Source organism: Vipera berus (genome assembly GCF_964194415.1).
Source record: "Vipera berus genome assembly, chromosome: 9".
In the NCBI taxonomy this organism is placed as follows: Eukaryota; Metazoa; Chordata; class Lepidosauria; order Squamata; family Viperidae; genus Vipera; species Vipera berus.
Window position 1 is genome coordinate 8043629 of NC_138212.1, and position 26486 is coordinate 8070114.

General features: G+C 43.7%; 1 protein-coding gene across 1 annotated transcript; it reads left to right on the plus strand.

Annotated features, from left to right (window-relative positions):
- Positions 1-26486, plus strand: LOC308671881 (IgGFc-binding protein-like; the record flags this gene model as incomplete). The annotated part of the gene is made up of 21 exons (XM_081334364.1): positions 1-43; positions 991-1029; positions 2149-2279; positions 2364-2645; positions 3188-3325; positions 3767-3926; positions 5253-5668; positions 6967-7024; positions 8792-9390; positions 10285-10834; positions 12128-12726; positions 14832-15390; positions 16140-16339; positions 17978-18160; positions 19348-19634; positions 19888-20153; positions 20681-21279; positions 22717-23281; positions 23888-24420; positions 26197-26361; positions 26457-26486. The coding sequence occupies 21 exons, from the start codon at positions 1-3 to the stop codon at positions 26484-26486; spliced, it is 6402 nt and encodes a 2133-aa protein (XP_081190490.1).

The window sequence follows — 26486 nt, forward strand, 5'->3', positions numbered from 1 at the left end:
ATGAGATCTTACCTTCCCTGGCTGATGAAGTTCCTAGCCCTGGGTGAGTTTGTGCCAAAGTTCTGTTGAATAAATTACACAGCATGATTTACTTTATTGTCACTATTATTTCTCTCCCCCCCAATTTTTTTTTTGCAACCCATTTCATGGTTTTAGTGGAGGCATCTACACAACACCTAATTTAATTTATTTCTATTTAATTCTGGATAAGACGTTTTAGGATTAGATCTGATTAGCAGCAATTTATAAGAAGGCAGGACTGAGTTCCCCAACTGAGAGAGGAGGAATTGTTGACTGATAGAGTTCCCCATAGTTCAACAAGTTTTCCTTGACGGCTAAGCAGCAACAGGTGGTATCCAATGAGAGAACTGTGCTTTAAATTTCCTGCTGTGTTCCAGAATGGTGTGGGGGGGGATGTGGGGATTTCATCTAGTATCTTCTATATCTTTTGCCCTGCAAAACTCAGATTTCCTAGTTGTCTTTTGGTGCAGCTGAGTTTAATAATAATAATAAAGTTGGAAGGGACCTTGGAGGTCTTCTAGTCCATCCCCCTGCTTAGGCAGAAAACCCTATACCATTTCGGACAAATGGCTGCCCAGTCTCTTCTTAAAAACTTCCAGTGTTGGAGCATTCACCGCTTCTGGAGGCAGGTTGTTCACTGATTAATTGTTCTAACTGTCAGGAAGTTTCTCCTTAATTCCAGGTTGCTTCTCTCCATGATTAGTTTCCATCTGTTACTTCTTTTCCTGCCTTCAGGCACTTTGGAGAATAGCTTGACTCCCTCTTCTTTGGGGCAGCCCCTGAGATAATGGAAGACTGCTATCATGTCCCCCCTCATCCTTCTCTTCATTAAACTAGACATACCCAATTCCTGCAACCGTTCCTTATACGTTTTAGCCTCCAGTCCCCCAATCATCTTTGTTGCTCTTCTCTGTACTCTTTCTAGAGTCTCAACATCTTCTATTCACTTGCCTTTTTTTTTCTTTTAAGCATCACAAGTGTTGTCTTTGGAAAGTGTGCCTGACACAGGTAAGTGATCTTCAAATGTTGTGGTAAAGCCTGTAGAATATTCCAGCCAATATGAGACACATTCAGTTTTTGGATCAACTGCACCAAACAATTCATCTGAATGCACCAAGGAAAAAGCCATGAGCGTCAGTTTGATTGAGGTTGTCAAAATGCAAAAAGAACAACAACCTGAAGACATTTTCCTGATATGTGGATTGATCCCAAAAGTCTCAGCTGAGGGCACATCTGGAGAAAGCCCTGGTTGAGTAAGGATGGTATCCCCAATAGCACAAATCTTGTCCCAAATTACTCCCGAAAGAACAATAGGCATGATATTGGGACTATATCAAGCTCTTTGGCTGCTGCCTGAACGTGATTTCTTCCCAATCTGGATTCGCTTTAATCTTGTTCGCTTTAACAAGATTTGTTAACATAAAAGGAATATATAAGGATTCCAGGAAGCCTACTCATTTTGAACTGAGAACCTATGTATTTCTGGGTATATGAAAGCAGAATCATTTTGACTTTCTTTTGCCCAGCTTTACAGTGAATTTTTTTTTAAAAAAGCAATTATATAGCCACCCATCTCATACCTAATTCTGGGTGGCCCCCAGAAGTGGCTTCTTTTCCTGGAACTACTAAGAATTCCACAGCTTTTATATTATGGCTGCTCAAATCAATCTGGAGAACCGACGCTTACTGATATTGTAAATGTTGCATATTAGGTCTTCTACTTACCTTAGAGGGACAGAGTGGCTCAGTGGGTTAGGATGCTGAGCTTGTCGATCAGATGATCGGCAGTTTGGCGGGTTGAATCCCGAGTGCCGCGTAGCAGAGTGAGCGCCTGTTACTCTTCCCAGCTTCTGCCAACCTAGCAGTTCGAAAGCACGTAAAAATGCAAGTAGAAAAATAGGGACCACTACGGTGGGAAGGTAACAGCATTCCGTGTGCCTTTGGCGTCTAGTCATGCGGCCACATGACCACGGAGACGTCCTCGGACAAGCGCTAGCTCTTCGGCTTTGAAACGGAGATGAGCACCGGCCCCTAGAGTCGGAAACAACTAGGACGCATGTGCGGGGGAACCTTTACCTTTACCATTTACCTACCTTAATCTCTTTTGTTTCCTGGGGACCTTTCCAGACACCCTGCTCTATCCTTATGGTCCCCAGTATCAGGACAGAAGCACCCCCAAGGCAGATGATGGCGCATCTCCTGAGATCTCCATCTCAGAATATTTCTACTTTTATGGGCGGAAATATCATTCCCTTTACGTAAGTATTCTCTGACTGTCTCCTACAAAGTTACATTTATCGATGGCTTGACCATACCACAGGCCTCTCCTTTCATCCCTCCAGGTGAACAACAATGGGGTGGTGTCTTTTGGCAACCCTGTCAGTCAGTTCACCCCGGATCCTTTCCCTCTGATGGATGGCAGAGCCTTTGTCGCTCCCTTCTGGGCTGATGTTGACAATCGCATCACAGGGGAGGTATACTACAGGCAGAGCCAAGACCAGGGGCTACTGCAGAGAGTCACGGCTGATATAAATGCTTACTTTCCACATGAAAAGTTCACAGCAACCTGGGCCCTTGTGGCTACCTGGGACCAAGTGGCTTTCTACGGATCGTTGTCTACCAAGGTAGGCTGGTTCAACTGAACTTGAACGAGGGAACTTTTCACTCAAAAAGGTTTTGATGGACACCTCCTGTCATAAGAACATCTATTTCTAATGTGAAAGAGCCAGTATGGTGTAGTGCGGGGGTCCCCAACCCCCCAGTCCGTGGACCAGTACCAAGCCATGGCACGCCAGCAACCGGTCCGCACAAACAAACAAAGCCCCATCCGCGAGATGCAGGTAGCACACAAAACCACACACTCTCCGGTCCGCGGAAAAACCTTTCTCCACAGAACCGGTCTCTCGTGCCCAAAAGGTTGGGGACCTCTGGTGTAGTGGTTAAAGGCCCCCAGCTAGAAACTGGGAAATTGTGGGTGCTAGTTCTGCCTTAGGCACAAAGCCAGCTGGGTTACCTTGGGCCAGTCACCTCTCAGCCCTAAGAAGAGGTCAACCATTTCCAAAAAATGCTTTCAAGAAAACTGCAGAGGCAATGACCAGAGGTCAAGACTGACTTGAAAGCACCAATTAATAATTGATATAATTATAATGTAATCAATTCTCTACAGGTGAACACATTTCAGGCTGTTTTAACTTCCGATGGCAAAAAGTCTTTTGTGATGCTGAATTATCAGGATATTCAGTGGATATCAGGGCAAGCAAGCGGTGGAGATGCTCACACAGGCTTAGAGGGCACACCTGCCCAGGTAAGTGTCTCCTAAAGGCACATCTTTCCCAGCCTTTCCCAGCCAGACACTCAGGATTTCCCAACAAGGTCTTTGCTGAACATGCAAGGAACTACTGTAAAGTCCTAGAGTAGGAAATGCCCAAATTAGAGATATTGCATCCAACTAGATGACCTTGATCTAGAAAACCTGAGTGAAATTATATCTGGTTATTTGGGTGAGATATTACCCAAAAATTACATGGACGCAATTTCCTGTTAAAGAAAACACTTATATTGTAAGCACCTAAAGGCAAGTGTGACTTACAGAAACATTTATCTCCATCCACCCAGTTTATTTTCATGCTTATTTTATGGCCAGTAACACAACCAAGGTTGAATAGAAGGCCAAGGTCCCATAACCCAGCATCACCCCTTGCTCTTTTCCCATCTTTTTATAATGCTTTTTTTTCATTTCTTATAGGCCGGATTTAATAATGGGGATGCTGATAATTATTTCAATATTCCTGGTTCTTGGACTCCAAGCATAATGAACATCAGCTCAACAAGCAACATTGTGGACCCTGGGCGTTGGGTATTTGAGGTGGACGTTTTTGCAGTGCCCAATGGCTGTGTGTACAAAGGTACATTGAATGCTACCCAATGAGATCATAAGAAAAAATGCCATAAAGGAATCAGCCAGAAGTTCATTAATCTAGTGATGGGTAGTCATGTTCACCTCATAATTTTAGCTAGAATGTCAACAGCAATGTCCCTTTATTTGCACCAGGTTGTTGCTTTTGATGACTCTCTGAATATAGACCTTCTATCAATTTATGATGGCTAGCCAATATTCCACGAAAGTGCTTCATTTATCCCAAGAACTAGATGTAGAATATTCATCTGTTTATGTTTTTTATATAGTGAGATGTTCAGCAAGCCTTTAGACATAACAGTGGCATATCGACATAAATACAAATAAAATTAATATTGAGGAAGCACAAGAGCTTCACAGTACTTAATATGGAAGAAATATTTATGTTCTGTGTATCTCCTACATGTTCAAACATAGGTCTTTGATAGTCTCTGAATAGCTTTGCTTTTGCTTGCACATTAATCTAAAGTCAGTATAACCACAATTGCATTAACCCCCCCTGTATATACAGTATGCTATGACTACTTACTTATGATATAGTTCCTCTAAGAGGAGCAATCTTTATTACATTAAGACATGGCTTTTGATTTATGAACCACATGTCTCCCTAAACTGCCACTGGGAGAACAATAAGCACATCATTATTACCAGAATGCTTTAGAATAAACATGTTTACAGCTAATTCAAACTGTGATCCATAGATAAGCTGTCATTTTTACGCTTTCTAGTTCTGTATAAGAGTTCTGTTGACCAGTCTCTGGCAGACACTAATCCTCAAAATCTATAGGCGTCCTAGTAGTGGCATTTCTAGTTGAAATAATGGGATGTTAATTTTATTAATTTTAAGGATGCACATGTTTTGCTTGCATCCCCCAAATTTGGAACTGACCAAAAACATCAAAAAGTGAACTTTCCATATGGAGTGGGGGTGGGTGGGGAATAAGCAGAAGAATTTTAATGCAATATGATAAGAACAAATTGACATATAATTTGTAGCAATGGTTTATAATTTGTGAATGAGGTGGGGGCTTTGTTTTCTTTTGTTTTCAGCATCGGAATAAGAAAATGGATTTCTATTTCTTGTCATATACTTGGAATATTTCAATGTGTCCAGGCCTTCCTGTTACAAATATATGCATTGTTTTCCATTATAGGGGTATGGGTATTATTTTTTGAGGAGGGTGGGAATTATTTTGTTACTTTTGTTTATGTATTTAACTTTTCTTTTTGTTAGTTCAGTGCAAATAATAAGCTACGAGAAGCATGCATTTCCTGGGCTTTCCAAATATTTGTGATGTGTCCTTTGTCTTCACAGCTAACTTCTTACCTCTCAGTGTCATCTTCTGGAGTGAATCAACCTGTGAGAAGAAGTGCCAGTGCATGCTGGACACTCACACAGTGATATGCCAGTCTGAAAACTGCTCTGCAGATGAGATCTGCCAGCCGGTTTCCTGGTATCACATGTGCCAGCCTATCCTCAGTGCATCCTGCCAAGTCTTAGGTGGACAACATTACACCACCTTTGATGGCCAACTATACCATTTTCAAGGTGATTGCACTTATGTGTTGTCTCAGGCATGCGCACCCTCGCACAACCAAAGCCTGACGTACTACCAGTTGGAAGCCAAGGTACAAGGAACAGCCTCAGATGCTCCCCGCATAGAATATTTGCGCATGGTAGTCTATGGGCAGGACATTGTTTTAATGACCAACTCTACTGGGCATGTCATGGTAAGTCATCTGAATTAGTGTCTCCAATTCAGCTCATGGCTTAATTCAGCCCCACTGTCAGAATCCATTTATATCATATTCATAAATGTATGTTTAAAACATTATTCCATGGATTCTGCCATCTCCCGAAGAGGAGGAAACGGATGTGTATTGAACCGGTATTAGGCATTTCAAAGGAAAAGAGAAGCCTTTTGAACTGGGGAAACAAAAGGGGGGGCTAGCATCTGGCTTTTGTCACGGAAGGGAGCAATAAACATAAAAAGTCCTAAGTTCCTTTTTCCCACGAGAGGGATGATACGAGGTAAATGATGGGGGACTGACCAAATGGGGTTAAGGTTAAACCGGGAACTCTTTATAAGGGTTTAGTTCGTGGAAAATAATAAGTCCTGTCTTGTATTCCTACAACCAAGCATGTCATAGTAAAGATTCTTTTTGGACTAGATTTGACTCCAAGAGTTTTGTCTTCCTAAGACGTGGTTTGGGGTGGGTCCTGACACCCACCTTCTAGATGTTGTTGAGGGATGATTTTATTTGGTTCAGTTTAATTCATTAGTAGGACTTTGGCTCATGGGCCTAAATCAGGGGTAGGCAACCTTGAGCTCTTTTATGACTCGTGGACTTCAACTCCCAGAATTTCTGAGCCAGCATAGCTGGCTCAGGAATTCTGGGAGTTGAAGTCCACAAGTCATAAAAGAGCCAAGGTTGCCTACCCGTGGCCTAAATGGACCTTTCTAACTTTCAGGGTCTACAAGGTGATGATTTTAATTTTCAACCCACCTCCTACATCAGGGCCCATCAATCTTTTGGGCACCAGGGACTGGTTCTGTGGAAAGAGGTTTTTCCATGGATTGGAGGGGGCGTGATTTCAAGTGGTGCCTGCTTCTCTGCTTTGTGTGGCCTGGTTTCTGGCAAGCTACAGCCCAGTCCCATTTCATGGACCGGGGGTGGGGTTGGGGACCCCTGTCTTAGGTTATTGTATAGTAACAAGGGCTGTTCAGAACTTTGGACTTTAAGTGAGAAAAGGCCTCAGAGCAATGGGAGCAGCTGTTAGCAATTCTCTAAATCCCAAGCCTGTGTCTAGTAGGACATAGTAGTTTAGGTTGTTTCTTGCACAGCAGATTTGGGTCTTGGGTAGCATCAAATGCCAGCAACACTTTCTTAAATCCAGTATGATTGATTGATTATGGAACAACAAATTGGTTTTGACTCCTAATGACCAGATAGATCGATTGATCCAATCTAGCTAAGATTAAACCAGTAACTCTGATTCCACTTTATTGTATGGAACCCCTTGGTAGATTGGTGGAATAAAGACACTTCTTCCTGTGGTCCTGCTTGGTGGCAAGATCCAAATGCGTAAGAGTGGCTTCTCCGTGAAATTAGATACTGATTTTGGAGTAACCTTTTCCTACACTGGGAATCAGCATGTGGCGATTGGGGTTCCTGCCAGATATCAAAATGCTACTTGTGGCCTCTGTGGAACTTTGAATGAGAATCCCTCGGATGACTTCTCAACCCCTAATGGATCCTTGGTGGAATCAGTGACTCTATTTGCTAGAAGCTGGCAGGTCAAAAATGTTGAGGACCGCTGTGGGGACATCCAACAACCAACAACTTGCCCCTTGACTAAATTAGCCAATTATTCCAGCTCAGAATACTGTGGCATTCTAGAAAAATCCCCAGGTCCTTTTGCTAACTGTGCACAGATGGTGCCTGTATCTAGCTTGATGGAAGTGTGTCTTAATGATGTCTGTACCGCTGGAGGGAACCGGACTGTGCTATGCAATCTCCTCCATATTTACGCTGAACGTTGTCAATCAGCCAACATCACAGTTGGGCAATGGAGAGAACAGACACAATGCGGTGAGTAAAATTAATAAGTATAAATAAACAACCTCTCAATCCCTGGAGGGAATTGTAATAAATGTCATAGTGCAGTGAGTAATCAGTAGAGAGAGATGCAATTTGTACATTCTGGTCCATTAAAAATATGATTAATGGGACCTGGGGCACATCCAGACAACTGATGGGGCATGCTTTTTTCTAACCCAGAAATCTCCAAATATGGCAACTTTAAGACATGTGGACTTCAACTTCTAGAATTCCTCAGCAAACCATGCTGGCGGGGGAATTCTGGAAGTTGAAGTCCACAAGTCTTAAAATTGCCAAATTGTTCTTAAAACCCGTAAGATGGCAGAAACATGTGTCCTGATTGCTGTGTTCTGATGACTGATCTTCCTGGTAATGAAGTTTGTGATTAGGTAAAGGTAAAGGTTTCCCCGCACATGCGTGCTAGTTGTTTCCAACTCTAGGGGCCGGTGCTCATCTCCGTTTCAAAGCCGAAGAGCCAGTGCTTGTCTGAGGACGTCTCCGTGGTCATGTGGCCGGCATGACTAGATGCCAAAGGCGCACGGAACACTGTTACCTTCCCACCGTAGTGGTCCCTATTTTTCTACTTGTATTTTTACGTGCTTTCAAACTGCTAGGTTGGCAGAAGCTGGGACGAGTAACAGGCGCTCACTCTGTTACGCGGCACTCGGGATTCGACCCGCCAAACTGCTGACCTTCTGATCGACAAGCTCAGTGTCCTAACCCACTGAGCCACTGCGTCCCTTAGTTTGTGATTGGTACTATCCTAATAGCTTTAATATGGGATGCATGAAGAAAAGGGATTGGTGGACGTTTGGTGAGAGAGAAAAACAATATGTTCTTGTGTGTGTATTTCTGTGTGGGTCTGTCAACATATGTAGATGTGAAGAACCAATTACCACAAGCTCCTATTGCAACATGTTACTTCAGCCTTCCCATCTAACCTTGCAGACAGCAGCATTGGGGAGAATGACAGGCGGCTAGATGCACCTTTTCCAACTTGGTGTCCTCCGGACATGATGGGCTTCAGCTGGTTGTTGCCTCTGATGATGTTGGAAATGAGATGCAACACATTCATAGGGCATCATCAAGTTGGAGAAGGCTGAGAGCAGATGGAGGTGGAACGTGTGTCTGAATGGAGCAGCAGGACATATTTGCATAGCGGAGGTGTTGGGACTTGGTTTGATACAAAACATGACACGGTCTGCACCTGATTTTTTTTTCCCCTCTTCCTTCATGTGTCCTTTCTCTCAGAAATCACTTGTCCGGAGAACAGCCATTATGAAATTTGCGCTACTGCTTGCCCACCCAGCTGTCTGGATTCCACTGCTCCACTCTTCTGCTCTAAGCCTTGCCGAGAGGGCTGCTGTTGCAACAAAGGCTACATTCTCAGTGGAGGTGCATGTGTGCCCCTGAGCCACTGTGGCTGCACGTTGAACAACCAGTATTATGAAGTGAGTGGTGAGGAAATCCTGATAGATTCCTGCAGCAAGAAATGCGTTTGTAGGCAGCCTTCCCACCCAATGGAGTGCCAAGAGCACGCATGTAGTGGTCAGGAAACCTGCAAAGTGGTGGGTGGCATCTTGGGATGCCATGCTGAGGAAGTTGGCAGTTCCTGGGTGTTTGGAGATCCCCATTATGTCACCTTTGACGGAGTGGCATTTGATTACGAAGGGACGTGCACATATACTTTGAGCAAGTACTGTGGCCCTTTGAACAAGCTACCAAGCTTTGCTGTCAAAGTACAGAATGAACATCGGACATCTTTGGCCGCATCATGGATCCACCAGGTGGAGGTGGAGGTCTACGGGCAGCAGATTGTTATGATGGCGGATCACTATGACAAAATACAGGTAAGAACAATACTGGTGGCTCTTGTTTACCCACCATTCAATTAGCAACCGTTTGGTTAATTCACCATCACAATACTTGATGAATGTTCGCCCTATAGAACAAATGTGCCTATTGCTTTTGACCCATGCCTGCAGAACACAATTCCTTGGCTGAGGTTTCTGCTGTGGTCATTATTCAATCTCTTCTTCTCACTCTCTGTGGTTTCGCCACAAATGTACAACCAAGTCTTCTTGACAAAACTCTGGACCGTCAAAAAAGGGAAGCCACATCAGTAAATATTTAATGAGATTACAAAAATGTCCATTCCTAAAATAGTTTTGACCAAATCCAAGAATAGCAATAGAAGCTGGAATAACAAAAACAGCTTAACCAATCTTGCGTCATATAGAAGCCACATGCCTGAAGTTGGTGGGGCCAGGATAAAACCCTGCCTTTCATTTAATTTTAATTTAAAGTAATGAAATACAGTTTACATATTCACTCATAATCTGTTTGATGGTTTTTAGCTTTTCCCACTATAATTGCAATTACTTCTGGTGATTACAAAAGTCTCAACCCAATCCATTTTAAAGGGTGCCACTTTAGCAATAGCAATAGCACATAGACATACACACTGCCCCATAATGCTTTATAGTACTCTCTGGGGATTTTACAATGTCAGCGTTATTTGCATTTTATTTGCCCCCAACAATCTGGCTCCTCATTTTACCCACCTTGGAAGGATGGAAGGCTGAGACAACCTTGAGCCAGTCTGGATCGAACGCCAGGCTGTGGGCAGAGTTAGCAGCCTGCTATGCTGCATTCTAATCGCTGCGCCATTAGTGGAAAAGTTGTAATGATTTACTGTCAATGATAACCAATGTTGCCTTGACTTCTCTTCCTTTCTTTCTCAGGTGAATGGCCTTCTGGTCAACCTGCCCTTTATTCTTCCAGCAGAAAAGCTCTATGCCTACTACAGTGGCTTTTCCGTCCACGTTCAGACCGATTTTGGTCTCTCCGTCTCTTACGACTGGTCCTACTCTGTATCAATGTCAGTCCCCAAGAACTATTCCGGGTTGCTTTGCGGCCTTAGTGGAAACTTCAATGGAAATCAGAAGGACGATTTCCAAAGCCCCAATGGCAGGATTGTTTCCAGTCCTATCGCTCTCGGCAACAGCTGGAAAGAACCCACTTCATCTTTCCACTGTACAGTCATTGGGCTTCCCGCCTCCTGTGACGAATCTCAATACTGGCCTTTGCGTTCCTGTGGCATCATCCGGGATCCAAGTGGGCCATTTCAACTATGCAGTGACCCTGCTACTGCTCAAATCCACTTTGATCACTGTGTGAAGGATATGTGTGCCACCTCTGGCACCAGCCTATGCAAAACCCTGGGAGCATATACCCAGCAGTGCCAAAGCCGTGGCATTGCCATTCAGCCCTGGAGGGAGATGACTGGGTGTGGTAAGCTGGTGCTGATTTACGAGCCTGGTGGGGTTATAGTAATGTTACGCATATTCATGTTGTTTCAGAACAGCCTTCCTTAACTGGTCACCTTCCAGAAGTGTGGGACTGCACCTTTCAATAACTGTAACCCCCAACTAATCGAAAAGCATCAATTAAATGAAAATTACTTGTGCACATAGTCTATCTTATTCATAGCAATAGCAATGGAGCTTAGACTTATATGCTGCTTCACAGGGCTTTACAGCCCCCTCTAAATGGTTTACAGAGTCAGCCTATTGCCCCCAACAATCTGGGTCCTCATTTTACCGACCTCAGAAGGATGGAAGGCTAAGTCAATCTTGAGGATCGAACTCCAGCCAGTGGACAGAGTCAGTCTGCAATAGCAATAGCACTTAGACTTATATACCGCTTCCCAGTGCTTTAGAGCCCCCTCTAAATGGTTTACAGAGTCAGCCTATTGCCCCCAACAATCTGGGTCCTCAATTTACCGACCTCAGAAGGATGGAAGGCTGAGTCAACCATGAGAATCAAACTGCTGGCAATTGGCAAAATTAGCTGGCAATACTGTATTCTAAGCCAGGGGTCCCCAACTCCTGGTCTGTGGACCAGCACCGGTCTGTGGCATGACAGCAACCGGGCCAGACAAACAAGCAAAGCCCCATCCGTGGGATGCAGGCAGCACACAAAACCACGCACTTTCAGGTCCATAGAAAAACCTCTCTACACAGAACCGGTCCCTGGTGCCCAAAAGTTTGGGGACCTCTGGTCTAACCACTCTGCTTTGATACTTACAAATATCCCTTAGGTAAATTGGGAAGGCTAAAACTGAACAAAGATGTTCAGGATTAGAATCTAGTCTTTTAGAACAGTTGCTAAGGATCACCAGGCCCAACTGTTACTACCTACTCCGAACTTTTCCAGTTCTTTAAAAAAAATAATAATCTCATTCTGCTTCTCCAAAACATTGCATTCATCTGCCATTTAAATTTTCCCAAGATACCCTTGCCAATGCATTGCTCTGCAGTTATGGGAAGTTAATACAGTATGACAGATAAATGCAAATGCCCATCATTAGCTGAGGCCTGGCATTGCCATGTCCACTGAGTAGGATCTCACCTTTTCTATTTAACATCTCGGAATCACATGACTAGGGTTGTGCTGATGTGCAGGCTGAAGCAAAATTATATTGCTTCTTGGTTTGCCTTCCTTTCCCCTTAGGTTAAGCAATAGGAAAGAACTTGTACTTCTGCGTTCCCAGTTTCTGATAGGAGTGCTTTTTTTTCTCCCCAGAATTGTTGTGTCCTGCTAATAGCTTTTATGATCTCTGCGGACCTCCCTGCTCATCTTCCTGTGCCTCCTTAGCCACACCTTCCAGCTGTCAGACGAGTTGCGTGGAAGGGTGTCACTGCAACCCTGGATTTGTGCGGAGTGGCGTGGAGTGTGTGGTCCAAGATCAATGTGGCTGTACTTATGAGGGAAGATATTACCTGGCTGAGGAAAATTTCTGGCAGGGAGAGGATTGCAGGAGCTTCTGCAGCTGTAACAGCACCAGCCATGCTGTGGAGTGTGTCAACTCCACCTGTGGTCCTGGAGAGTTCTGTGGCACCCAGAAAGGCGTTCATGGGTGTCACAAGCTCTCCGAGGGCTTCTGTCAGGCGTTGGGGTATCTTCACTACACCACGTTTGATGGGCAGCATTTTGAATTCCAGGGGACGTGCAAATATGTCTTTGCAGAACTATGTGGAAGCATGGCAGACTTGCCCTTCTTTAGAGTTGAGGTGAAGAATGAGAAGTTGACCAACCAGCCATTGCCTGTGACTTCAGAAGTGTTTGTTCAAGTGGACGCCCATCAGATACGTCTGCAGAAAGGTTTCTGGGGAACCATCAAGGTAACACTTCTTGGGCAAGGCCTTGAGCAGTCTCATCCAGCTAGGTACCTGTGGGACTACAACTCCCAGAACACCCTATCACTGTGATGCAAGTTGTAGTCCCTACTTACCACCAGGTTGGGCGCCAAGAGGCAGTGGCGTAGCGTGGGGGGTGCAGGGGGGGCTGGCCGCACCGGGCGCAACATCTGGGGGGGGCGCTCGCACTCGCAGCTCTCTGCCCCTGCCTGGCTCACTCTCTCTCACTGCAGTGCTGGCTGTGCGAATCCGATCCGAGCCGCCGGGTCGCCGCCCACTGTGAAGGGGGGGTGTGCCAGGCGTGCGGTGCGGTGCGGAGAGAGAGTGAGGGACTATCTGGGGGAGGGACAGTGCAGCGGGTAAGGGTTTCTTTAATCTAGTGGAAGAGACTCGAGTGCTAAAATCCACGGGTTAGGGGGCACAAATTACTTGCCTTGCCCCGGGTGCTGACAACCCACACTACGCCACTGCCAAGAGGGCACCAAATTAGAGAGAATTCTTCTAGATATGTCTATGGAGATTCTCAATCATCCAAGTCACGGTTGTCCCAAAGGTGCTTTTTCCAAAAGGCAACTGGACTTTCTTGGTGGTGTTTTTTTTTCCTTTGAAAACATTTCACTTCTCATCCAAAAAACTTCTTCGGTTCATTAGTGCCCTAATTCAGAGAAATAAGAAAATAAGTTGCAAATGCATTTAGAGAGAAAAAATGGAAGAATGCAATGGCCTCTTTTGCTTTTGAGAGGTTATCCCAATCTTGTCTATTTAGTTCAGTGTTTGTTTTCAGTAATAAGAAACGTACAAACAGGACATCTAAGAAGCAGATTTCTTTGTAATGTAGTAGTCTGATGTCTCAGAGAAACACACACTCCAAATATGGCTGTTCTCCATAACTGCTATAGCTGAAAGCTGTTGATCAACCTGACTTGTTGACATTATTTAAACTTTTTTTTTTATTGAAAAGTTTTACAATACATTTTTTTTAAAAAACAAAACCCCTCCCAACCCCCTCCCCTCTCCCCAACCCTCCCCAACACCTCCCTCCCTTCCCCCTCCCCCCTCCCCGACTTCTCAGAGCTCAATACAGGGTATAAAAATACAAGCAATCATAGTCTACCTTATGCAAACAACAATAAAATATTAAATCTATCGCACTTTAACTCTTATAAAATAACTAGTTTTTTGTTTTGTTTTTTAGCTGAATGGAACAATCTTGTGGAATTTGTCATGGTGTTAGCAACTGTTTTAGGTGGCTTTTTAAAAAGTAAACTTAAAAAGCTTTCTTTTTCCTTTCCTGACAGCGGGCAGTATGGACCTTAAATTTTAAACTCTCTCTTGAAAGTCTAAAACCTGCTCAAAAACCTGCTCGCTTAAAACAACCAAATAACAACGTAGATTTACTAAGCATGCAAGTTCTGACAGCGTGCATCAGCCTCCCAAGAAAGCATCGGCAGTTTGTTGAGCCGCCCCAAGCAAAGGCAGATGACCACTTATATACCTTTGGCCTACTACATTTCAAAGAGAAGACAAAGGAAAAGGCAGACATGGCCTTCTCATTATTTGTCCCTTCCTACTAGATCAGCATGCTAGCTATACTATTGATTTCTTTTAATGGAAGTGATAAACAACTAATGGAAAAAAAATCCATAGGGACATAGAAGCGGCTGACAGGCTAGCTTTCTATCACAGTGTGATGCAAGTGGCTGAAAAAAAAAAGGTGGTTTAGTGAATGAAAGAGGGCAGCACAAAAACGAAGGAGAGAGAAGTAAAGAATCTTAACCTTTAAAGCTCCTTCCAATGAGTAAAAATAGAGGAGTATCTATGGAGATTCCCAGTTATCCAGGTCACAGTTGTCCCAAAGGTGCTTTTTCACGAGGCCACTGGGCTGCCTTGTTTTTCTTTGAAGACGTTTGGCTTCTCCTCCAAGAAGCTGAAGAAGCTTCTTGGACGAGAAGCGAAACGTCTTCAAAGAAAAACCAGGAAGCCCAGTGGCCTCGCGAAAAAGCACCTTTGAGACAAATAGATGAGTAGCTTGTTCTTGACGGACCTTCAAATTAACCGGTCTTCCTGTCTTCTTTGCTTCTTCAAATCAGATCAACGGAGCAACCGTGAATCTCCCAGTGAACCTCAATCAAGGAGAGACTGTCATTTTCCAGCATGGGCTGAATATCATTCTGAAAACAAAATTCAACCTGATTGTGAGCTACGACTTAGTGCAAAACCTCCTTGTGGTCCTTCCTCCCCAGTACATGGGACAAACCTGTGGGCTCTGTGGAAATTTCAACGGCGTGGCCAATGATGACTTTGGGATGCCAAATGGCTCTTTAGGAAAGGATGTCTTCCATTTTGCTGCCAGCTGGAAGCCAGAGACTAGCTGTAAGGATGACTCTGCTGGTTCTTACCCAGAATGTTTGGAGAAGCAACATCTCATCCAGGCAAAATACAAATGCTGGATCATTCAAAATCCCCACGGGCCCTTTGCTTCTTGTCATTCTCAAGTTAATCCTGAGCCCTACATGTACAATTGCATGTTGGATCTGTGCATCTCTGCCTTGGACCACACTATCCTATGCCACTCCATTCAGAACTATGCAGCAGCCTGCCAACGACAAAATGTAAACATTTCTGCCTGGAGGAATGAAAGTTTCTGTTGTATGTATCTCATCGCTTATCCAACATGCCATTTTGAATTTGTACTACTGTACGTGATACAGGAAGACTAGATATAGATAATGCTCCCCTATAGGAGACAAATGCACTTATTAGATAAGCATGTTTTCTGAATCCAGCAGCAGTCCTGCCGTGAAGACCCATCTAATGGTCTTCTGGGAATGTTCATCTACTGTTTTATCATCTAGAGCTTGGGTGGACAATATGCAGCTTTCCAGCTGTTGTTGCATTATAACTGGGGACATTGCCTCTTTTGGCTTGAATCGTGAGGAATAAACACCATTTCAGGATCCTGTACATCTTACTGCTCTAGAGGCTTTAGATCAGTGGCCCCCAACCTTTTGGGCACCAGGGACCGGTTCCATGGAGAAAGGTTTTTCTGTGGACTGGAGGGGGCGTGGTTTTGCATGGTGCCTGCATCTCACAGATGGGGCTTCACTTGTTTGTGTGGCCCAGTTGCTGGCATGCCACGGACTGTTGCCAGTCCATGGACTGGGGGTTGGGGAGCCCTGCTTTAGATAAAAAACTTCCTTTATCCTAAGTTACTGTTGTAGGAAGGACCAAAGCCAGTATTGGGTGGAGCTTTCTCCTACTTTTTCTAGCACACCTATACGTCCTCCCTTCCTCCCTTCCTCTACTTTTTTTACTAGATGTGCACTTCTACTCATAGCTCCCCCAGCAGATATATGCAAATTGCTGCTTCTCAGATTATCCCATTTTTCTCCCCCTAGATTTTCAATGCGCAGAACATAGTCACTATGGGCTGTGCGAGAATCCTGTGGATAAAGAATGTTCTGCCAGTTTTCTTCAGGGTGTCCAAGGCATCGCTTGCTCTGAAGGGTGTTTCTGCGATGATGGGTACTTTCAGAGTGTCAGCAAGTGTGTCCAGCTAGAAGAGTGCGGTTGCAAGTATGACGGACGCTATTATAAAGTAAGTGGGATGCCCCCATCAAAGCCAACACTTCATAACGCAGTGGAACATGTACTTTGCTTACGGGCAGCTTTTGGAGAGAATTAGGCGAGTGGGGGAATCGAGGAGAAGGTACCATAAGTCATCGTCTCAATAAACCCCGCAGAACAATCTGGAAAGTTGAATAGAGTAGAGGAGATTGGATGAACATTAGAAAGCGGCAACTTGTATGGGAGGCAGCCATGACTATTTGTGACGTTGCTTTTCTTACCTCTGTTCTTTAGCGTTATGAATTATATTCATCCCAGCTTATCCATTAAGATTCATTTGTTCAGTAAAAATAATTATCTTCCCTTTGGTCTTACCATTTCTTTTTTTTCAGTCAAGTTATTTTATGGGAGTTACAACATTTTCATTTCACTATACAATATATAGGGACGCGGTGGCTCAGTGGGCTAGGACGCTGAGCTTGTCGATCAGAAGGTCGGCAGTTTGGCGGGTTGAATCCTGAGTGCCGCGTAACAGAGTGAGCACCTATTACTTGTCCTAGCTTCTGCCAACCTAACAGTTCGAAAGCACGTAAAAAATGCAAGTAGAAAAATAGGGACCACTACGGTGGGAAGGTAACAGCATTCCGTGTGCCTTTGGCATCTAGTCATGCCGGCCACATGACCACGGAGACGTCCTCGGACAAGCGCTGGCTCTTTGGCTTTGAAACGGAGATGAGCACTGGCCCCTAGAGTCGGAAACGACTAGCACGCATGTGCGGGGGAACCTTTACCTATACACTATATGCACTGTTGAATAGGTTTATGAGAATACAATCATTCTGAACAAAACATTTAATTTCTCTTAACTCATTCTCTTGTACCTACACGCTATTTTTGTAATATGTTCATGCACACATGAAAGGGAGAATGACCTACAAGGCAATGAGCTGGCTGGCTGAATCTTTTTTTTATTAGAAAATTTTATTAAATGTACATTTAAAAACAAAAGTGGACATGATTCAACTTCCCTGGCTACAACACTACTATTAGTATTACCTTATGTTACAGAAAGAAAAAACAAAAACTTAAAATACATTCTATGACAGGAGAGAGTATAACAAACTGTACATATAGCATCTGTACCATTTCTTAACTGGATCATGCACACGACATCTAAATGTGTCATTTACCAATTAGAAAGATACATCTTTTTCTGAGTAAGGAGTTAAAGCTCCATGGGCTGTTATTAGCAATGAAATTATCTATTAGATCTTACAAGAAAGAATTCCAACAACATTTCTTTTGGTAAAATTATGACTTATCGCCTTGTTAGACTTCTGATTTTCCTCCATAGTTTTAATTCAGTGTCTTTCTGATCTCTAGATAACACAAAAATAATTGAAAAGCACACTCTGTTCTCATTGCATCTTCCGTATTGACCTCTATGTTCGGCATGCAGGTTGGAAAGCACGTTTGGCTGCCTGGCTGTACTAAAAAATGCCATTGCCATTCCCGAGGCAATTTTCGCTGTTTCCCAGCTAGATGTAAGCCAGACCAACAATGTACATTGAAGCAGGGATCGTATGGCTGCCACAGTCTCTTGACTACCTGCGTTGTCACAGGAGATCCTCACTATTTCACATTTGATGGTGCACTGGTGCACTTCCAGGGCATCTGTGGCTATGAGGTCTCTCACACTTGCAACTCCACGCTGGATTTCTCCTTCCGGATTGTCATTGAAAACCGACACTTCCAGAATCCCAGAGTTTCCTTTGCTTACCGTGTGGAAATCTGGCTTCAGATGCACCAATCGAGTACCCACATTCTCCTTGAGCGAGGCAAAGCTGTCCATGTAAGTGGTGGTTAAGTGACAGAGACTCGTTGACTTATAGAATCATAGGGTTGAAAGGGACCTTGGAGGTCTTCTAGTCCAACCCCCTAGGAGTCCTTATATCATCCCGGACAAATGATTGTCCTATCTTTTCTAGAAAACCTGGAGCACCCACAATTCCAGGAGGCAAGATGTTCCATTGAGTAAACATCTTTTGTTGTTATTGTGAGTCCCATATTAGTTTGGGGAAAGCAAATGAAGTGGGTTTACTTAAAAAGAAAATCATTCCAAATCCTAGAGCAATGCTTCCCAAACATATTAGCTCTAGTATAAATTACCCAAAATTGGGTAAAAGTATTTTTGGACCCACAAATACAGGATCCAATCACAACAGGGACAAGTGTTTTACAGACATTGGGTAAAAAGGACTTTCTGATGAGCAGTTTGGGGTAAATGAAGGAAACAGTTTGGGAAGCACCATCCTAGAACATTTCTACTTTGTTGCTGACAGTGTTGGTTCTAGATTTCCATCAACTCCTTGTTTAGCAACATAGCCAGTCATTCAGAGAAGATGAAGTTAGGGGACTGGAGGCTAAAACATGTAAGGAACAGTTGCTGGAATTGGGTATGTCTAGTCTAATGAAGAGAAGGACGAGGGGGGACATGATAGCAGTCTTCCAATATCTCAGGGGCTGCCACAAAGAAGAGGGAGTCAAGCTATTCTCCAAAGCACCTGAAGGCAGGACAAGAAGCAATGGATGGAAACTCATCAAGGAGAGAAGCAACCTAGAACTAAGGAGAAACTTCCTGACAGAACAATTAACCAGTGTAACAACCTGCCTCCAGAAGTTGTGAATGCTCCAACACTGGAAGTTTTAAAGAAGAGATTGGACAACATTTGTCTGAAATAGTATGGGGTTTCCTGCCTGAGCAGGGGGTTGGACTAGAAGACCTCCAAGGTCCCTTTCAACATTATTATTATTATTATTATTATTATTATTATTATTGTTATTGTTATTGTTATTGTTATTGTTGTTGTTGTTGTTGTTGTTGTTGTTGTTGTTCTTCTTCTTCTTCTTCTTCTTCTTCTTCTTCTTCTTCTTCTTCTTCTTCTTCTTCTTCTTCTTCTTCTTCTTCTTCTTCTTCTTCTTCTTCTTCTTTGTTATGTTAGCACTACAGAAACTTTTACGGTGTTTCTTTTATGAAAGGTTAATGGTAGAAGAACCCAACTACCAGCCAATGTAGGATCCGTTGCTCGAATCTTGAGAGTGAGCAATATGCTGACCGTGAGAACCAAGGCTAATATGGAAGTCCAGTTCAACGGGGCAAGTAGTGTCTTCATACGTGTGGGTCCAGAGTATCGGAATCAGCTCTGTGGCATGTGTGGCAACTTCAACGGTGATGCTTCTGATGATAAAGCTTTACCCTCTGGAGACAAAGCTCTGAACGACGCACAGTTTGGAAATGCTTGGATATCAAATACCACCTCTGCACGGTAGGATGACCCCTTTTTGTCCCCCATCTGAAAAGCTAGAGCACCCTGGAATCAGAGGGCCCAGAAATTCTGATGGTCCCAACCGACTGCAGGATATCAGGACAGCATCATTTGAGAAGAACAGTGTTTCAGAAAGAGAGCAATTAAAACAATTTAATTAGATAGATCAGCTAGTCCTCTTCCGGACAGCTCAGTCTCCCGGGTGATGCGTAATCATGCCTTTGTAACTTTGTTCCTTGTGTATCTTTTTCAGCTGTAAGAACAAGACCGAAGACCTCATCCGTTGCCCAAATCAACTCAAGTACAAACAGTTCTGTGCAATCTTAATTAACAGCTCGGGGCCGTTCTCTGAATGTCACTGGCTCAATAACCCAGACTTGTATTATGAATCCTGTGTCTATGATTTATGCCACTACGGATCAGGCAATCGCATGTTCTGTATGGCCATTGAAGCCTATGATGAAATGTGCACCATTTCTGGTGTGAAGGTGATGGACTGGCGGCAGGCAGTAGGATGCAGTAAGCAAAATAAGGAGGGTGTAGTTCCCATTAGGAAAATGTCTGTCGATGTATTCGTAAGTCAAGGTGCAGCATTTGTATATAACATCTGCCCTTGGAAATGCTCATTATCATGAACGAAGGCAAATTATCACATTTGCGAATTTGATATGCTGCATGATAGCAAATTATCATACAAATAATTATCATGCTTGTACCACCAAACCTGGTTTATTTATTGTCAGGCACAAGCAACCTGAACTATTCATGAACAGTCTCAATCAGAAACTTTATTGTTATGCACTTATGTTGCAAGAATCTCACCAGACTGACCGTATTCCCCTAGGAATGGTCAGTTAAGGTTTCAGGGATTCTGGGGGGAAAAGTCAGGTTTGTGCCACTTTCTCTAAACTCAGCCCCCTCTTTTAACACCACCTTCCAGTCTAGCTGGAGATTCTACCACATTTATGTTACAAAAATATTCTGGGCACATTGCTTTGCCTGAAAGCTGATGAGTTCCCAAACCCATTTGATCTTTTTCTTTTCAGGCATCACCTGTCCAGCCAACAAGTACTATGACTTTTGTGGCCCAGCTTGTCCTGCCACGTGTGCCAATCTCCAGGCCCCTACCCTTTGCAAAAAACCTTGCATCTCAGGCTGCTTCTGCAGGGAAGGCTATGTTCTGAATGGCGGGGTCTGCATGCCTGTGAAACTCTGTGGCTGCACACTGAATGGCCGTTATTACCAGCTGGGAGAACAAGTGATCCTGGGGGATACTTGTAGCCAAAGATGCATCTGCACGCAAGCTGCTCACCCAATGGAATGTCAAGAACATGCCTGCCAAGCTCAGGAAATGTGCAAGGTTGTGGACGATGTACGGAGTTGTTATCCAATGACATTTGGCTTGATGCATCTATATGGCCCTTCAAACTATATCACTTTTGATGGTGTGTCCTTTAGTTTTCAAGGGGCCTGCAAATACACCCTTGTTTCATACTGTGGTCCTCCAGGAAAACTTCCAGGCTTCAACATTCGAGTATTAAATATGCATAAGGATTCTATCTCGGTATCCTGGATAAAGCAGTTGGAACTTGAAATCTATGGGGAGAAAATAATTGTCGCAAAAGGGCAGTATGGCTTAATAAAGGTAAGAGTATTGTAAGTTCTAACTAGTTTCCATTGGAATGTCTGTAGGATCTAAAAAACTGCTTTCTTTACAATGAGTCTATATTAGCCCTTCAGAATAGACCGGACTAAGATAGAAAGTTATGAAATCAAATATTACTTTTATTATAGGGTTATAGTAACAGAATCTTGAAAGTCTGAAAGTGTTTTCCTTCTCTCTCCCTTTATCTTTAAGGAAACCAGGGAGGATCAAATTTAAGACATTTTCTCAAATTACATTTCTGCCTTGGACTCCAAGTTCTTTTATCTAACCATTGACTTGGTGTCAGGTCTTCCTCCTGTTCTTCAAGGTTATTCTTATAGCTCATTATATACTCTGTACAACAAGCTTACGTAGATGTGCATTCAACAACATGCTAACTTTGGTTCAACCATAGAATGGCTTAATTCATGGATCAAGTTAAACATATCATGTGAACCCTGTTAACAAGTTGATCAGTTTTGTTGGGAATCTACTTTCTACAGTGGCAATGTAGAAAGAAAGATAAAATTAGAATTACATTTGCAGAAAGATCTCTGAGGTTAAAAGAATCTTTCTCCCACATCCCCACAACAGCCCTAAGAATCTGGGAAACTCATTGGATCAAGAGTGTGTGACTGCCCCCCCCCTTCTGTCACACAATGAGCTCCATGGGTGATTGGGAAGTTGATCATAGGTATCTCTGATCCCAAGGCGGTACCGAACTTTCACTTTGTTCAGGGAGGAGAGTCTGACTTGAACCCAAGAGTACAGTTACTAGTGTTGGTGCTATTGCCTAGCCTAGCCTAGTTTAACATAAATGAAAATGTCTTGTGTTTCCTGGGCTTGATGTGGAATAACATCCACCTGTTGTTCAACATCCACCTAGAACTTTAAGAGAATAACATTCAACATTAGGAAATTGGGCTGGAAATAGAAAATCTTTTTGGTCTAGACCAGGGGTAGGCAACCTTGGCTCTTTTATGACTCATGGACTTCAACTCCCAGAATTCCTGAGCCAGCCATGCTGAGGGGAAAGGGAGAGGTTTCCAAGCTGAGCCATGCTGGCTCAGGAATTCTGGGGGTTGAAGACCACGAGTCATAAAAGAGCCAAGGTTGCCTACCCCTGGCCTAGGCCTAGGCCGCTCTATGACTTGTGGACTTCAACTCCCAGAATTCCTGAGCTAGCCATGCTGAGGGGAAAGGGACAGGTTTCCAAGCTGAGCCATGCTGGCTCAGGAATTCTGGGAGTTGAAGTCCACCAGTCATAAAAGAGCCAAGGTTGCCTACCCCTGGTCTAGGATTACCTGAGAAGAAGGTAATTTGTCTAATTTTCTGTCTAGATCCTTATAGTTAGCTAGTAGAAGATGGAGGGTGTACTGACTAGTTAAATACACCAATGAATTTGACAAGGACATTGTTCCCCTGACTTTGTCTCAGGTGAATGGTTTTCTGATGAATCTGCCCATCAACCTTGCAATGGGAAAACTCTATGCCTATTCTACCACCACCTTCCTCACTATTAAGACTGATATCGGCCTCTCTGTTTCCTACGATTGGTCTTACCACGTGTCAGTTTCAGTTCCTGAAATTTACTCAGGGTCTCTCTGCGGCCTTGGTGGAGATTTCAACCAGAATCACCACAATGACTTAAGGACTCCCAGGGGCTCCGTGGTTCAGGATCCAGAGACTTTTGGCAACAGCTGGAAAGATTCTGGCTCCCCATTCCACTGCGCAGCTGTCATGCCCTTACCAAATTGCAGTGAAACTGAATTGGCCCAGTACAGATCGCTGGCTTATTGTGGACTCATTCGTGATATTAATGGGCCATTTCAAGACTGCCAGGACCAAACAGAAGCTCAGTATTATGCAGAGAATTGTGTGAAGATCCTATGCACAACACAGGGCAGCCGCAAGATTCTGTGTGAAGTACTATCTACCTACGCCCAGAGATGTCAAGCAAACCACGTCAGGATTCAGCCATGGAGAAAGATCACTGGGTGTGGTAAGTCATATTCAGTATAAAGACTGGTTTTAAAAAACAGAAATGAACATTTTTTGCAGGTTTGCAGATAAAATATGGTGTCTGTTAAACATGGCATTCCACTGTGTGAGAATCTTGCTTCTCTTTCTGTTAAATAGTTTTTAAAGAATGAATGAATGAATGACTGAATGAATGAATGAATGAATGAATGAATGACTATATATGTTTGTGTGTGAATCAGATCTTCACTCCTGTCAATCTGCACTGGAAACAGTTAATGAACAAGTTTTCCAGAGTTTCAATTAGTAATATTTATTGGAAGAGAAGTCAATGTTGCAAAACAAGGTACACTGTTGTACACAAACACATACACATGTGGTTTTTAAACTCTCACAATTAGCAGTTTAGTCCTCCGAGCTTTCGGATTTGTGACCGACCCAGATTTGATCTTGCAAAAATATTTTACATTACTGTTCCTACTCTTTTATCCCCATTATATTAATTCCCAAATCTGTCTTTGGTATTAAAACAAATGATCTGATATTTTGCATTTAGAGTTAACTTGCCCAGAGAACAGTCGTTATGTACTTTGTGGCTCTCCCTGCCCTGCCTCTTGCACCCAACCAGCTGGACCTCCAAACTGCTTCCAGAACATGTGTGTGGAAGGATGCCAGTGTGAAGCAGGGTTTGTGCTGAGTGGCACTGACTGTGTGCCGTGGGAGCAGTGTGGCTGCAGTTACAATGGACAGTATTACTTGAAAGGGGAAACATTCTTCTTGGAAGGAGAAAACTGTAAAAAAAAGTATCGCTGTGATGGCTCCATCTCTGCCGTTGAAGCTGATGGTTCCTTCTGTGGTCCAGACCAATTCTGTGGCGTTCAGAAGGGAGTGTATGGTTGCCACATGTTGTCAGATGGCATCTGTCAAATTTCTGGATTTCTTCACCACATCACCTTCGATGGACAACCGTACAGCTTCCAAGGGACCTCTATGTATGTCTTGGTGGAATTGTGCCCAATGTCCAAGTTTTTGCCTTCTTTCAGAGTTGAAGTGAAGAATGAGAAGACATCTACCAGGCTTTTTCCTGAGATATCAATGGTGATGGTTCTAGTGAATGACACCCGGATACATCTGCAGAGGGAGCACCACGGGAGGGTGTTGGTGAGGACAATTTCACCTATCTGTAATCCGAAAGTAGGGTGTGATTTTAAGTATGTTTTGCATTTATTGTTGTATTCCAAGTGAACAAATGTTTTAAAAAAGAAGAGTGTTAGAAACATCCTCCTGTAACCTCTGAGACAACAACCCAAGGGATGTAGGATGTATCACCTTATAAGTCTGAGGTTTGAGCTTTAAGTTAGAGGAGGAATATCTGCTTAACCTCCAGCTTTGGAGGGCAATTATTCACAATATGGGAAACACTGACATTGAGTAGGCCAGCAAAAAAAGATCTATCATGAATGAGGTTGAGGGCCACCAGGAGAGGCTGGGAATCCTATGCCTTCAGAGTCTCCAATACGCCGCCACATTTGGAACATATTTAGACTAGGTCTTTAAAATGTAAATGAGTTTAAAGGAGAGATGCCAAAAGCTTCTCTAACTTTATCTCTGAATCTGTCTTTATCTATGAATGCTCCATATTCAATGTTAGGATCAGCACGACCATAACCATTCCTCCTCCTCCTCCTCTATCCTCCTCCACCTCCTCCTCCTCCTCCTCCTCCTCCTCCTCCTCCTCCTCCTCCTCCTCCTCCTCCTCCTCCTCCTCTCTCTCTCTCTCTCTCTCTCTCTCTCTCTCTCTCTCTCTCTCTCTCTCTCTCTCTCTCTCTCTCTCTCTCTTTCACACACACACACACACACACACACACACACACACACACACACACACACAAATATGGGTTAAAAAGTAAAGGTAAAGGTTCCCCCGCACATGCGTGCTAGTCGTTTCCGACTCTAGGGGCCGGTGCTCATCTCCGTTTCATAGCCGAAGAGCCAGCGTTTGTCCGAGGACGTCTCCGTGGTCATGTGGCCGGCATGACTAGACACCAAAGGCGCACGGAACGCTGTTACCTTCCCACCGTAGTGGTCCCTATTTTTCTACTTGCATTTTTACCTGCTTTCGAACTGCTAGGTTGGCAGAAGCTGGGACGAGTAACAGGCGCTCACTCTGTTACGCGGCACTCGGGATTCGACCCGCCAAACTGCCGACCTTCTGATCGACAAGCTCAGCGTCCTAACCCACTGAGCCACCGCGTCCCTTTTTAAATATGGGTTAGCCTCTGCATTTCATGATGCTTGACACATTATTTCAATATTTGAAGTAGGGTAACTGTCTAAATCCCTTCTTTCTAAACTCCATTAGTGTCCCATAGAGTCAGTCTCCTAGCAATATCTGATCACTACTTTTCTTTCCCATCAAGCCTCCCATTGGCACTGCACCAGAAATTACAGAGAATTAAAATGGTGGCTATGTACAATCAACTGGGACCATCCAGTTCTGAGTCAGAAGAGAAAATGTTAAGTATCCACAGTAGACATCATCAGATATTGGCATTCCACAAGCAAAGGCTTAAGGTCTTTAGGGTCACATTACCTGCCAGCTAATAGTGATTAGGGTGTAGTCACCATGAAGCAAATGAAAGTGTCATCATTGGTAAATGGTAATTGAGAAAAAGATGAGTTCTAATAGCAGTAGCAATAGCACTTAGACCTACGTATATACTGCTTCATAGTGCTGTACAGCCCTCTCTAAGCAGTTTACAGAGTCAGCCTATGGCCCCCAACAATCTGGGTCTTCATTTTACTGACTTTGGAAAGATGGAAGGCTGAGTCAACCTTGAGCTGGTCAGGATTGAACTCCTGACAGTGGGCAGAGTTATCTTGCAATACTGCATTCTAATCACTGCATCACCTGTTTTTCCCCCCCCCTTCATATAGATCAATGGTATAGCTCAGCACATTCCTGTCCATTTGAAAAGCCAGAGGATTGCCATTTATCAACATGGATTTTACGTTGTTTTAACAACTGACTTTGGTTTAACCGTGAGCTATGACCTGGCACACAGCCTCTTTGTAACCCTTTCCTCTAAATACCAAGGGCAGGTATGTGGGATGTGTGGCAATTTCAAGAGAGCCAATGACAGCGATTCTAGCTTGCAAATCAGCTCCGTAGCAAAACACTCCTTGGACCTTGCTAGCATCTGGAGTTCATCAACGGTCACAGGTAG